This window comes from Rosa rugosa, chromosome 6, assembly GCF_958449725.1.
Source record: "Rosa rugosa chromosome 6, drRosRugo1.1, whole genome shotgun sequence".
Lineage (NCBI taxonomy): Eukaryota > Viridiplantae > Streptophyta > Magnoliopsida > Rosales > Rosaceae > Rosa > Rosa rugosa.
The window spans coordinates 42,383,468-42,398,791 of NC_084825.1; the positions used below are offsets into that span (position 1 = coordinate 42,383,468).

Genomic DNA, 15,324 nt, shown 5'->3' on the forward strand with positions numbered 1-15,324 from the left:
AGAGAGACCATAGATGATCTGATTTTGGTTTTGAAGCGAAGAACAGAACCCATTGCAAACCCAAGCCCTGTCCAGATCTCATGCCTTTCATAATTGCCATAGCCACCTGGCCCTCCTCATCCAATCATTCTAATCAGGAGGCTGTTGCAATAAGGAAGAGAAACAAGTATGATCAAATTAAGTTCTTGATTCCTCTCATCTACGCCCCTGTTCTTCCCCTCATTCGGCTCACACTGCGAAAGAATCCGGTTGTTGTCTTGCGTTTTGGAAGTTTTTTTTTTTTTTTTTACCATTCAATTGTTTGCAGATCATGCATACAATTATAGAAATTAATCTGAAAGAACTATAGTCACAACAAGAGAGGAGAGGAGAGGAGAGGAGAGGAGGAGCAATAAAAGATCAAAGAAACCGAGTGATTCCAGTAGCTGGTGTACCCATTTGTTACAGTTAATAAAACTTAAGCAGTCTATATAGTCACCCCCTATCCATCCTTTAGCTACAAGCTGAAGTCTTATCGTGCCTTTGCGGGACCGTTTGTTTACTGCTGTGTGGTTGGAGCATTTGCTCATGGCTCTTATTTGGTGTGACGGATCTTTATGATATCGAGAGCAAGTAAATTTGCAGAGCATAGTTTGAGATATGAGGTAGCTTACACATCTTCAGCAACTTTGAATTGGTTTGCGGATTCTTTGCAGCTCAATGCTTCAATGGCTTCCAGAGTATATTAAGACAATTTTGATACTAGGGAGACGGATAGAGTCGAGGTCCAATTGCAGGAGATCAATTCCTAGTCTTGTCGACGTCTCTCGGATCTGGTTGTTGGGTTTGTAAATCAAAGCAAGGGTAAAGTTGGAAAGTACAGGACAATATTTTAAGTGCGGGGTGTATTTAGATATTTGCTGGGTACATTTAGAAAGACCCTTTCTTTAACATCATTTCAAACGCCTCTTGAATTTCGTCTCAATTATTTAAATTATTTATATAAAGTGATTAACCTGCCTCATCATATACAACAACCTAATGTTTGAGAAACAACCACCTCTTCTTCTAAATAAGCCAAACTGTACTTCGCAACATAATGATTCACTATGGTATTTTTGTTATTATTGGAATGGAAATCACTTGGGGTAAAAAGGATTACGCACCTTCTAAATCAGCTTTGAACTAGGAAGCTGCTAAGCTTTAGCCGGTAAAGAAAAAGAAGCCACCAGAGGCCTAGTCAAATACTACGCGCGGGTTGGCGCCGGCCACTTAACAAAACGCAGCGTGTCACCGTCTAGCTGATGTGGAAGAATCATCCAATGAGCGGCCATGACGAGGATCAGACCCACCATACTTGCTTTCTAGATTCTTCTTTCTTGACTTCGATCAAGATTACCTTGATCGACAACTACCATTTATGGATGTTTAAATTTAGTCGTAAAAAGATGCCTATTGTAAAGTACTAGCCTTCTTGCACTTGCGGTCCTGTGCGTGTACGCGAGTGCACAAGTAACATGTTCATGCGTGCCGATTGTGTTTTGGAAAAATACATTTCGCATTATTTTTGAGATAGATGTGTTTTATTCATTTTCATTATTAGAGGTTGTTTATGATGAAATTTTTATCGGCAAACCCATATCTCTTTTTGTAACATTACATAAATAAAATTAAAGATCACAAACACAAAATGAATAACATAGAGTTAACACAAAAATTATAGTTTTTGTTCATCTATAATGAAAAAGGCACCTCCTCACCATAACAAAAACGAGGGTCGAAAAGCGAATCGCGCAATAATTGTGCGCGCTTCATCCTTTCAAAAAAACTGCAGTATGAAAACTTCTGGGATCGATCTCTTCAAGTGCTTTCCTTTGAGCCCTCTCCGCAATCGCTTCGCGCATATGATTCCCCAACTCCTTGATGTCCAGATAGTTTGCAGTTATCAGGAGATGCAAGAGAACGTCTATGTCGAGTCCCTCCACAAATTGGTACTGTTTTATGGTGCTCTTCGTGACGTGATTGTCACACCACTCTCTTACCATGGCTAGGGTTTTGGAATCCACTTGTTCCAGTGGAAGTATCACCACTTGGTCGTCTTGGAACCTATTTAGCATTGTCTGAATGGTTTTGGACATGGCTATCATGCACTCGGCTGCTTCGAACACTTCGTTGTTCGAGCTCCGCAATCTCACAACATTTGACATGGTGTGATCAAAGTAAGTGACTGTTAAGGCAAAGAGAGAAAATTACAAATTAAAGGCTATGGAAGGGTAGAAAAGCTTAATTGGAATAGAAGTATATATGCAGATGCCGATACTTGGGCAGTTTCCTAACTTTAATTGGAGCAGGACTATATTTCCTTTTGTGTTCTTTTCTTTTCTTGTTGGTAAAGAACTCTCTTTAGGAGAATAGAATTAAGCCCCAAGTCAAGCGCGCACGTGCTTAGTCGTTGAGGTTAAACACAATGCCAATTCAGAATTCGAAATGTTACACAATAAAACACAAACATATTTAGGCAAATAAAATCGAATACAAAACCTATAAATATAGGGTGGTGCTATTCACACACTCATTTTCTCTATTCACACACCCCCTCTATTTTTATATTACTTTAATTCAATTCTGTTTTACAAATTACCCTAACTATCATCCATTGTAATTCTATTTCTTTTATTTTTTCTTTTTTCTTTTATCTATTTGGCAAGTCAATCATGAATCAAACATCATTATGCAATAAATTAATTTTCTTTTACCTATAAATGAAGGAAAAATAATACGTTCATTAAGTGGAATGACCTATATTATTAGACGAGAATATGCTTCCCAAGTAATTACATTCATCCAACTGAATCTAAATTGCAAAGTTTGTTCTCATACAAGTAGGAGGGGTAAAACGCATGCTTTACTCCCTCGTTGTCTCGGGTTCCAATATTGCACCTAGCTTACTAGAGTTTATTATCTCTTATAGATTGGCAATAAGCCATTTTCAAACGAAGTCTGCAAATTTGAGAAATTTGTGGGTAAAAAAAAAATGGAGTATAGTTCAAAATTAATTGTTTGAATAAGACTAGCTTGATAAGCTAGACAAATGTAGACGCACGCATAATCAATGGTATGAACTCTTAATTTAATGTATTTTAGATAACTGTATTGAAAGAACACTGACCCATATGTTTGGACCCAAAATGAACATTTTGGCCTGACAAGGCATGTGTTGGAGAAATTGAGCCAATGTCAGTGGCTCAAGCTATATATTGTCGACAAGCTCGAAATATATATTTAGAGGCTAAATAAAGCCTACTATGGAAGCATGGAAGCATGAAAAGTTAACTTTAGCACATTTTCCTACTTCGGCTAGGAGAAACCGAGCTAAACAAGGAAGGAGGGGCGGCAGACTAACCAAATGAAATCGAAATGTGCTGAAACTTTCCAGATCCATTCTAGACAGCCCAAGGATCATTTCTTATGAATAGTGCAAGAGCTTTTTTTGAGTGGAAGGCCTTCAAAAAATCAGCCCAATTTTCTACAGAAGCAAAACTGGAAAACTGGACCTGTAAGAGGTCCAGCAGCATTTTCGGGCCAACCACATGGAATAAAAATCTGAAAATTTGTCAGGATTATCTACACTCATAGTGGAACATTTCATATGAAGAAGTCGAAGGCATATAATGAAGTCTTGTTAGAGAAATAATTGAAGGAATAAAGGGGCAGAAACTGACCTAAAACCAGCTCAATATTCACATGTTCATGTTTCCTACCCACATGAAGAAAGCTAGATGCTTTTCTCTTTTTCCTTGGATATATTTTTCTTCTACAATCTCTTTAATAGATCATCACCACTTCCATGTTGCTGCACCTTCATGCTTTGCTTTCATTTTATCTTTTCTCTATCTTTTCCATATTTTACAAGTGAACTTAGATCTACTTTCATTATTTTTCTTCCGCTCATCATTTCACTCTTCTTTTTCTTCCCTATATAAACACCTTCTTCTCTCATTCTAAGACACACATTCACAACACAACATCAAAACATCTCTAAGATGATCTAAGTTCTCTCTAGAGCAAACATCTCTAAGAGCAACTCCTCTCCCTCTCTTTCTCTTTCTCTTACCGGTGATCACACTCCTAGTCCTAGTCTTCTCAGAAGCCGACTTTCAGTGCCACCAAACCCTCTGTCAACGTGCTTCGGTCCTAGTCTCCTCGGGAGCCGACGGTAGTGCCGCGACCACAACGGTTACAGAACCAGCCAAGCAAGGGTAACGCCCTAGCAACCCAGCCAAGCTAAAGTCACGCTTTAGCAAGATCTCAACATTTCCCGGTGATGTCGCTCTGCTCGATCTACAATATTGAGTATCGATTGTGTTAACAAGAAGAAACTTCAGCAAAGTCCTCACCACGAGGCAGAAAGAATCCCACGACGAGGTTGGTGCTCTCCTCGTCTACAATCGCTTGATAGAAGTCAGGTCAAGGGACACCCCCGACGACCGCACCCGAACGGTGCTGGCACGCCCGCGCAAGAAAAGAGACTGTTGACCAGCTGCAGCAAAATTGGAGCCAAACACCATAAATAATAAGAATGTATTACGCAAGGCTGAGGACAAATTTTGCAATTTTGATTCAGTTGGATGAACGTAATTACCTAGGAACATATTCCTTGTCTGTCTAATAATACAGGTCATTCCACTTAACGAACGTATTATTTTTCCTTCATTTATAGGTAAATTAAAATTTTGATTTATTCTATAATGATATATTGATGTTTGATTCATGATTGACTTGTCAAATAGAAAAAAGAAAAAGAATCAGAATTACAATGGAGGGTAGTTAGAGTAATTTGGAAAAAAAAAATTGAATTAAAATAATAAAAAAATAGAAGGGTGTGTGAATAGAGAAAATGGGTGTGTGAATAGCACCACCCTAAATATATAACACAACTCTCGGACACCAAAGATGTTTTTTTTTTTCTCTCAAACACATCATCATATATATACCTTGGCCTAGAAGAATTTTTCTCTTGGCACTTTTGCTCAACTCACATAGCACTTTCCGATGCTTGCATCAAATGAAATCATCTGCTGGCAATAATTTATAGACACCTCGCATATGTGATAGATAATGGTCTTTAGTTTGTCTTCCTTCCTATTCAAATTTCAGCAGCAAAAATTGATGAACACTAAACTTACCTTCAATTTCAACTACTGCGCGTAATGATTTAATTGTTGTGCCTAAACGTATTGCCTACCAGTCCATGACTATGCAGTAGCATGTGATGCCCCGGAAATTCGTATTTATTTTCCGAGGATTTTCCGGAATTTAATTAGTGGTTGTTGGAAGGTTTCGTGGCTCGTGGACGGAGCGGAAGTGTTTCGGACGAATTTTATTTGAAAAAGATGACTTAAGGGGGGTTGCAAGGGTTGACTTTTTATGCATTGGAATTCTCCGAAAACTTTCTTCACGAAAGTCGTAGAGCGCATCGATACGAGTTTGTGGACATGCGGAACGCGAGAATCGGAGTTCGTATGAAGAAGTTGTGGGCTTCGGAAAAACTTTCCATTTTGGTATAAAAGGACGAAATTTTCCGGAAATTGCAAAGAAGGCCAGATTTCCAAAAACGGAAACCCAGCTCTCCCCGAGCCCGAGTCGCACCAGCCACTTCGTCGGCGTCGTTCTCGCTAGTCCGGCCACCGTTTGCTTCGATTCAAAAGTGGGTTTTGCTCGCCTCAATCCCCTCTTGAGGTCTGTGGATGGATTGAAGAGAGATTCGAGCTGTGGAGGGAGCTACATCGACTGGAAGTGGCCGCTTCGGGGATGAAATCGCCTTGATCGGAGTCAGAGATTCCGGCCACCTTTGCCGGTGATTCTTGAGGGCTTTTGGAGCTTGGAGGACGTTGATGCTTCCCACAAGGTGGCTTGCATCGATTCAACTCGTGGAGGTCGAATTTTGGAATTGAAATTCTAGGGTTTCAATCGAGCTGTTTTGTTCTAAGGTAAAATTCGATCGATTGGTTCATAATTGGACTTTGTTGTAGTTATGAAAGTTCACAAGCATGCTTAGATGAAGCTTTTTGATGTTGGGAGTTTTGTGAAATATTGAGTTTTGGCCGGCGGCGGTGCGCCACCGCCTATGGCGGCGTTCCTGCGGTGTTCCGGCCATGTAAGGAACTGTTTCTGGTACTATATATCTTCTACTCGTCGATACGAGCGTTTTGATATATAATATGCAGATTTTGGAGTTCGTATGGATTTGTTTTGATTTTCACCGTTTCATATCGGTGAATTTATTCAAATCCTTGAGGATTTAAGCATCGGATCGACTTGTGGCTTGGACACATCGATCGTGGAAGTGTTCCGGAGACTTTGGGAGGTCTCGGATGTGGTTTCGCCTCGATTGGCGTCACCTTGGGAATTTTTGTTCGATTTAAGGTTTCGAACGTTATTCCTTGTGATTCGTTAACTGAATCAGAGTTGTGTTTCCTTAGGTACTTGACGAAGTATTCTTTGGACGGCTATTGTGATCGGCTGCTTTGTTCTGTATTGAAGATGCAGCGGGAGTTTCGAGGTGAGTAATCTCACAAGGTTCATTTACGAACGGAATACCTTTATCGTTTTCAGAGTTATTGATTTAACTGCAAACTATAGTTGGTATTAGTAGGCATTCCTGAGCGGATGACTACATAGATATATATTTACGTGAAATATATATGTTTTGGTGGGTTGTGGATTGATGAAAACAATATGCATGAAATGATGCTTTTTATTGTTTTGTGGCTTTTCGGAAAACAATGATTATGGAAATGTCGATTTCGATTGTTTTGAAAAGCGTGAGATTTGTGTAATGTTTTTGAGTCCTGTGCGACTGTTTTAATGATTTGCTCCAAGGGACTGTGCGGCCCGAGGAACGAAGGTCTATGACCTTGGGCAGAATATCAGGTAATCACGTCTTTGGCCGGACGAGTGGTTACGTTCAGTTAGAGCTCTAGTCTGTCCGCCGTGCATTGTTTCTTGATTGAAACGTGATTTGTTTATTGATTTAAACGTGATTTGAGTGAGTTTATCTCGTGATTCGTGTGGGTTTATCCCGTGATTTGTTTATTGATTTAAACGTGATTTGTGTGAGTTTATCTCGTGATTTGAGTGAGTTTATCTCGTGACTCGTGTGGGTTTATCCCGTGATTTGTTTATTGATTTAAACGTGATTTGAGTGAGTTTATCTCGTGATTCGTGTGGGTTTATCCCGTGATTTGTTTATTGATTTAAACGTGATTTGTGTGAGTTTATCTCGTGATTTGAGTGAGTTTATCTCGTGACTCGTGTGGGGTTATCCCGTGATTTGTTTATTGATTTAAACGTGATTTGAGTGAGTTTATCTCGTGATTCGTGTGGGTTTATCCTGTAATTTGTTTATTGATTTAAACGTGATTTGTGTGAGTTTATCTCGTGATTTGTGTGAGTTTATCTCATGATTTGTATGAGTTGTTTCCTCGATCGAAACGTGCGGGCTTTTATCCCGTAGTTTTGTGCGAGTTATTTTTGAGTTACTCATACGGGCTTGCAAAAGCTTACCGGGTTTGTTGTGTGACAACCCGGTGCACCATTCCAACGGTGTAGGGGTTAATCCTGCAGGGTAGGATAATCGGGGCTGAAGCTGAGGTAGCTTGTTGGCAGCAGAATTGGTAGGAAGCAATTTGATTGGCTTTGCCATTGTTATGACTCCCGCTTTGTAGTAAACTCTGAGGAGCTTTTACGTTTTATCTTGTTGTTGACAATTTAATTCGTAAGCTTATGTAATATATGACTCTGTGGGCGGGTCAATATTGGCATAGTGGGTTCAGGGCATCAATATGTATGTTGTATAAAGGGAAAAAGTTTTCCAGGTATTTGGTATTGATGGCTGAACGTTCACGCATGTATAATTATAGGGTTATATATCGATTTTTAATTTTGTTAAAAATCAGGGGCGTGACAGTAGCATTACTGTCAAGTGAGTCACAGTTAGATTTAATTACACCACTCAACAAAAATTAGGTGACTCTCCATTAATCCCTGATTTCCTCTATTATAGCTAATTAAATAGGGTTTTTATCCATTTACCCCATTTCTAGAGATTTTTTTTCCCACTTAGCAACTCCAACAGATTCCCTATATTTTGATTTTTCTCTACTTTAGGGAAAAATCAGTCTCTTTTGCTCCAACAGATTCCCTATAACTATTCCTATTTTAGGGAAAGTGAGGAAAGAGAAAACTAAATTCCCTATATTTACAGCAAACTCTAAAATTTTAAGGAAGAATATGGAGATTTTAGAGATTGTTGTAAAATAGGGAATCTGTTGGAGTTGGAGAAGAAAAAGAGATTAAAGCTTTGACTTTTGCTTCCCTATAATACAGAAATTATAGGGAAGCTGTTGGAGTTACTCTTACCCCATTAAGTTTTTTTAATTCTCTCTTACCCAAAACACTTTAAGGAGATCTTCCCTAATACTCCATTAAGATTTTTTTTGGAGAAGAAAAAGAGATTAAAGCTTTGACTTTTGCTTCCCTATAATACAGAAATTATAGGGAAGCTGTTGGAGTTACTCTTACCCCATTAAGTTTTTTTAATTCTCTCTTACCCAAAACACTTTAAGGAGATCTTCCCTAATACCCCATTAAGATTTTTTTTTTGTTTTTTTTTTTTTTTTAATACCATTTTACCCTCACATTTTTTTGTTTTTTTGAATAACCTCACCCCTTTGTTATTTAGAGAGAGAGAGAATGGAAGAGAGAGAAACTATAAGAGACTTCGCCGGAGCCCGGTCACCGACCGCCGGATTCCGGTCACTGGTCGCCGGATTCCGGCAAACTTTCACAGGATTCCGGCCAACTTTCGCAGGATTCCGGCGGCCCGGTCGCCGGATTCCGATCACCAGCCGCCACCCACCGGAAAGATTTACTGCCCCAATAAACATCTATTGCCCTCAAATAGAGGGGCAATAGACGTCTATTGCCCTCAAATAGAGGGGCAATAGACGTCTATTGCCCTCTAATAGATGTCTATTGCCCCCCAATAGACGTCTATCAGCCATGTATTGCCTCCCAATAGAAGCCTATTGCCCCCCAATAGAACTTTCGGTTGCCAGAATATGAACTAATCTCCTAAAATTTAGACAATAAAACTTTGCTTAAAGAAAAAAAACGAAGAGATTATATCAATTTAAAAACGTCTATTGCCCCCAATAGACATTCAAAATTGTGTTTTTTTTCTATTCTCCTAAGAGAAATTTTAAATACACACCCCTAACTACTTAATACACATCCCTATTGTTTTATATTTCAAATTAGATTTTACAAGTAGGTTAAATGACCAAATAGACATCTATGTATTAGAAGAACTAAAAAATTGAATCGCGCATTTCTATGTTTCTTTTTCTAAACTCTATATGTTGCAATATATATTTCTTCTCCTGTACTTCATCACCTGAATTTCGACTATGGACATGAATTTGAAGACCTCGTTCAACAATCTTCAGTTGAGATATGTATTCTTCATCTTGTATTGAATACAATTCAATGTGAACTCGAGAGCTATCTCATTGAGATCCACCGTCGTTTTAGAGGTGGCCATGGTAGCCAGTAAGTTGTGAGAGTGAGTAGAGTACGAAAGCAAAGCATTTGGTTTTTTTTTTTTTCCCCATCAGTTTTAGTTTTCATTTTGCGTAACATATTGAACATGTAGTACATGAAAGTGTAAATTTTGTAGACCATATTAAAAGTTTAAATTTTGAAGGACTTGCAAATGTTTGAAATTTTATATTTTCAAATTCCTATTGATTGATGTCGTAATGGAGTTGGGATAGGCCAAAATTTCCAGCAAAAAATAGAAGAAAATATGTAAAAGAAAATTATGAAATCTCAATATACTAATATATAATAATCATATTAAATAATAATCTTAATATAATCAAATAATAGGATATTTCATGGTTTTAGAGATTAAGGGTATTTTAGGTCATTTGGGTTGTATATTTAGTCTAATATTAGAATGAAAAATTAAATAGGTGGTGTATTGAGTATGAGGTATGTATTAAGAAAATACGGGTGTGTATTTAAAACTCCTCTTCTCCTAAAGAGAGTTCTTTACCAACAAGAAAAGAAAAGAACACAAAAGGAAATGTGGTTCGACTCCAATTAAAGTTAGGAAACTACCCAAGTATCGGCATCTGCATATATATCACCCCACTTCTATTCCAATTAAGCTTTTCTACCCGATCCTGTTCCGGTAGAAACTACTACTATATAAAAGCATCCATCCGATCCCAATCCCAACCAAGAAAAGAAAGGGCTTTAACCCGAAATCCCCAAATTTCGCATAAGAAAAAGAAAACCCTAAATCGCGATTTGGCAGGCATGGCTTCCACAGCCGAGGATCTAAGGAATCGTGATATCAAATTGGTCAAGGCCGATGGGCCTCAATTCGTCCAAAGAAACGATAAGCTTCATGGTAGAGTACAATTTCTTTGTCATGGAATATGTCAACCTTTTTCGTTTGTTGCACCATTAGGTATTAGGGTTTAAGTTTTGTGAGGAACAGTATCCACAATCTGAGTTTTGAAGATAAAAAAAAGTTGCTGATTTATATTATCTAAGTTCTGGGTACTATTAGTTCAATAATAAATGGAAAGATTACATGTAGGTAACTCCAACCTTCCGGCGCTGGGGATTCTTTACTCTTTTCTCATTTCTTTCCTTACATTTCATTCAACATTGCATCTGCTGCCTTGCTTTTCAATTTTATGCAATTCTTGGTATCAATAAAGGATCCATCTCTTGTGTGGTGACGTGGGTTTTAGAGTTGACGTAATGTAATGTCTTTTGAATATTAAAGAACTTAGTTCGATAATTAATGGAAAGATTACATGTAGATAACACCTCCCCCAACCTTCCCGCGCTGGGGATTTCTTTTTCTTTTCTCAGTTCTTTCTTTACATTTCATTCAACATTGCATCTGCTGCTTCTCTTTGAGTTTCTTGCTCCATATGGTATGCTTTTAATTTTTGTTTTATTGTAATATTGTATAGTGTTTTGAAGAAATAATGTGTTGTTAATTTCTGTTGGTGTGGTTGGAGGATTCCAAATTTTTTGATCAATCTGTTTTATGATTTTTGGTAGGTTTCTGCATGTTGCATACCCATCATTAAGTAATAGAGTTTTTGAGAGTAGTGTGCACCTGGTCACCTACCATTGGATTTAAACTCATCCCTAACAATGTTACTATGAAACAGGCACCAAGGCGGTAGAACCAAATAATGCCACTTCTCCCCATGAAGGTATGGCTCTCTTTTAGTTTTGCTTGTTTACTGTTTGTGGAAATACTGGCCCAAATAACTTAAAAGGACTCGAATTCTCCACTCAAGTCCTTTTGCTCTGTGTAATGCATAGCTGATACACTTCAAGTATACTACTTTTCATGGGATCACAGATCCTATTGTGTTTCAGCACCTCATGTTTAATCAAACACTCATTTTGCTCTTCTTATGGTACCAGTCAGTGTCATATGGTCATAGTACTGATTTTATTGGCTTTTACATTGTCACTTATGCATTTTTTTTTTTTTGGATTTTCATTTTTTGTCTGAAACAGTTGAGGTGCCTTCTTTAGATCGTCTTGATCTCAATGAGAACTCCAATGGTGCCATTGAGGACTTCTCTGATGGTAACCTTTATATTTTTTTGTTTGCGAGGAATATTATCTGTGGGTTTCCTTGGATTCTTTGTGTTGAAGAAAATGAATGTTCATTTGTTTTTGTTTTAGTATTTGGTCAAGATACTGTGTGAACAATTGGTTTCTGAAGGCAACTTCACTCGCCGCCCTTAACCAGCATACTCATTTTGGTTTTTACAATAGCTTTTGCATATAACTTTTCCAGCCCTTGACCAGTCTGCATGATGCATGCACTGTGCAACTATCTGTTAATGGGATCATAAGTCATATTTATTATAATTTATTATATTCATTCTAGCATTTGTTTTGACAATATCGATACAACTGCTACCATGCAGTTCTGATGTTTTTGGTTTTAGATCTAACATATTTCGTATATGCACAAGGACCAAAATAGGACTTGAGGTTGTATGTCATGCGACCTGGTATGACTCACTCATGCAGCTCATTGTTACACCAGTTCTGATGGTTTTGGTTTTAGATCAACATATTTCATTTTAATAATACCCAACAATGGGTTGCGCAAGGACCAAAAGAGCACTTGTGGCTGTATGTTATGTGACCCTGGGATTCACAGAGCTTGTGGCTGCTTCTCACTTTCGTTTTCAGTTACCTAGAATTTGCTGTGGTCTTGTGTTTTAAGAAGGAAATTTTTTTTTTTGATTGGGTAGACTACACAATACTATCCCTTGTTTTTTTTAGGTACTTCCACGTAACTACCCTTGCCTACCCTTACCATTAGCTTAATTAACTTGGGTGTCAATGGAGTTAAAATAAATAGGAAAGCTCGGTGAACAGTTAAAATATTATTGCTAGTTGCAGTTTATTACCAACAATTTTGTATTTTCATTTCTGATCTAATCACTTCCTCCTGAGCTTAGCAATTTCTCATTTCTGATCTAATCAATTCCTCCATAGTCTCCATTGCATGCTGATGTGGCTAATGTGGACCCCTCTATTTTACGGCGTGGGTTCTAGACTCAACAGAAACAATTAATTGAACATTTACGAGAAATTAGTCATTTATGTAAACTAAGATTAATATTTAGGCAACTCCTTTCCTGCCTATGTAAACAATTAATGTGTCTTTAATTTCTGTTGGTGTGGTTGGAGGATATCCAAATTTTTGGATCAATCTGTTTTATGTTTTTTGGTTGGTTTCTGCATGTTGCATACCCATCATTAAATAATAGAGTTTTTGAGAGTAGTGTGCACCTGGTCACCTACCATTGGATTTAGACTCATCCCTAACAATGTTACTACGAAACAGGCTCCAAGGCGGTAGAACCAAATAATGCCACTTCTCCCCATGAAGGTATGGCTCTCTTTTAGTTTTGCTTGTTTACTGTTTGTGGAAATACCCTAAAGCCCAAACAACTTAAAAGGACTCGAATTCTTCACTCAAGTCCTTTTGCTCTGTGTAATGCATAGCTGATACACTTCGGCCATGTTTGTTTCCCGGAAAGTGGGTGTTGGGAAAGGAAATACTTTCCTTTCCTGCGTTTGGGGACAGCCAAGGAAGGAAAACACTTTCCCAAAGCAAAGGAAAAAGTGGAGGAATTTGGTTCCCTCCCCCCCCCCTCCCTCCGGAAACACTTTCCCAAAGGAAAGTAACCTTTCCTTTCCAGTCAACCAAACATGGCCGAAGTATACTACTTTTCATGGGATCACAGATCCTATTGTGTTTCAGCACCTCATGTTTAATCAAACACTCATTTTGCTCTTCTTATGATGCATACCCAACGTTGAGTTAATTTGACCTTCATCTAATCATTGACTTTGATCTGTGCATGATCCATAACTCATAAAGTAATACTATTTTTCTGTGGGAGTTCATTTTGTATTGCAGCTTCTCATGTTTCATCATACATTCATCTTTGCTTTTCCTATGGTACTGTTCAGTGTCATGTGATCATAGCACTTTTCACGGGTTGTCTATTTTTTGTTTTCTTTTCTCTCTCTCTCTCTCTGTTTTTTTTTTTTTTTTTTTTTTGTGGTCTGACACTTTTAACTACAAACAGATGCTTGGCTTCGTAAATTACTTTATGGTGAAGGTAATACCCCTCCCACTTCCGGCAAGCTTTTTTTTTTTGTTTTAAAATATTATCTGGGGGCTCTTTCTCAAGTAAATGAATGTCAATTGTTTTTTTTTTTTTTTTTCGTTTGTGGTAGGTAAGCGTCGCCGCACTATGAAGTGGAAAAGACTCCCACCTCCAGGTATGCTTCTGATACTTTATTTTTGGGTACCTGAAATTTGCTTGGGGATGTGTGTGTTACTTGTTTCACTTCGGACGGGCTTACACGAGCTTCAAAATGTGCACCATGTAATTGGAGTTACAGTAAATTAAAGTCTGCCTGATTAGTGCTTTGTGGGGACCAAAATAATCACCCTTAAAAAGATGTGGCGAAATTGCAGTTTATTTTCTGATGTCTTGAACCTTTCCAGATGCAGATTTTAGTTCCCTTCTTGAGGGCCTTCTCGATCCACCAGGAGTGTGTTGAGACCAAGCCCAAGCACCGTATTAGCCCAATTAATCCATGTACCCGGAGACAACACCTGCTCATCTGGTGCAAGAGTACATCTTCAGTTTGCACTCCATTCTGCAGTTCTGCCATCTGCTTGGTTGTAGCTGCATTTTGTTTCCATTTGCATTTTGTTCCCATCTGAATAGTGGCGGTCCTGTGCCACATGTCTTCTCTAGGTTGTATGAGACACACCTGTAATTGTAAGCTACAACCCAGTTTGGGGATCATGAACGAAGAATGCAATTTAGTTTTTCCTGTTTACCTTTCTTTAAATCCCTGAATCTACTAGAGTGGCCGTATAGACGTTCATGGATATTGCTTGTGTTTTGAAGAAAAGAAGTGGTGCATCTTTCCTATATTTCCTGGGAGACCAGTTTATTACCCAAATGTATTGTTGTAACATCAATATTCTGACAAAATATGATAATATTGTTATTGTTATATTGTTATTATAATTTAGTTAATACAAGTGTCACTAAAATTAAGGTCACTAAAATTTAGTTAATACAATCTGATAATGCGATTGCAATCGCCGCGATCTAAGTCACTGTTTATGAATTCGTCGGGGTTTGATCGGACTAGGAGTTTATGACATTGCGGTGCGACGGAGGAGGAGGCTAGGTTAGGGTTTGAGTTTTCGGGAACTATCTGCTCGAAATCAGTGACAATGGCGCCGAGGCTCGGCTTCGGCGACGCATCTGGCGTCAAGTTCCTTCTCTTTCTGGCGAGATTTACGACCTCATCGCCGTGCTTGTCCACTTGATTGTTCCCTAATCTCGCCGTGAGATTCACGCTTTGGTTTTCAGATTGACGCATGATAGATTTCTGATTCATGCTTTTCATGATTCGGTAAAGTTTTTCGCGATTATAAGTAGTGGTGAGAGAAATGAACGGCTGTGGAGAGGGGCTCCGGCTCCGGTTGACTGGATGTTTTCTCAAAGTTTTTGGAGAACAGACCGCTGGCGAGGAAGTTCGAGAAGGTACTCTTCTCGATTCTTTCCTTTCGTTTTCGGTTGAGTTAGGGATTTTACTGTTGCTTGTCATTTGTATTCATGTCTTGAATAAGAATTGTCATATTCCAAGATGAGTTAAAGTGGGGTTTAGCTAGTTTGATTATAG

The 15,324-nt window shown here is 38.4% G+C and overlaps 1 protein-coding gene across 3 annotated transcripts; it reads left to right on the forward strand.

Moving 5' to 3' along the window:
• Positions 1 to 10,198: 10,198 nt before the first annotated feature.
• On the forward strand, positions 10,199 to 14,596 carry LOC133717484 (uncharacterized). Of its 3 annotated transcripts, none has more exons than XM_062144204.1 (7): positions 10,199 to 10,459; positions 11,241 to 11,285; positions 11,599 to 11,670; positions 12,950 to 12,994; positions 13,701 to 13,733; positions 13,852 to 13,896; positions 14,132 to 14,596. In XM_062144204.1, exons 1-7 carry the CDS (start codon positions 10,366 to 10,368, stop codon positions 14,179 to 14,181), a joined length of 384 nt encoding a protein of 127 aa, XP_062000188.1. In that variant the 5' UTR covers positions 10,199 to 10,365; the 3' UTR covers positions 14,182 to 14,596. The 3 variants fall into 3 exon arrangements, with proteins under 3 accessions (XP_062000188.1, XP_062000187.1, XP_062000189.1); XM_062144203.1 differs by having other exon boundaries at positions 10,201 to 10,459; positions 14,126 to 14,596; XM_062144205.1 differs by lacking the exon at positions 12,950 to 12,994 and having other exon boundaries at positions 10,204 to 10,459; positions 14,126 to 14,596.
• Positions 14,597 to 15,324: the final 728 nt, after the last annotated feature.

Coding starts and splice junctions, on each gene's coding strand:
- LOC133717484 (XM_062144203.1), top strand. CDS start 10,366: ATGGCTTCCACAGCCGAGGATCTAAGGAATCGTGATATCAAATTGGTC. Junction 10,460..11,240: donor AAGAAACGATAAGCTTCATG/GTAGAGTACAAT, acceptor ACTATGAAACAG/GCACCAAGGCGGTAGAACCA. Junction 12,995..13,700: donor TGCCACTTCTCCCCATGAAG/GTATGGCTCTCT, acceptor AACTACAAACAG/ATGCTTGGCTTCGTAAATTA.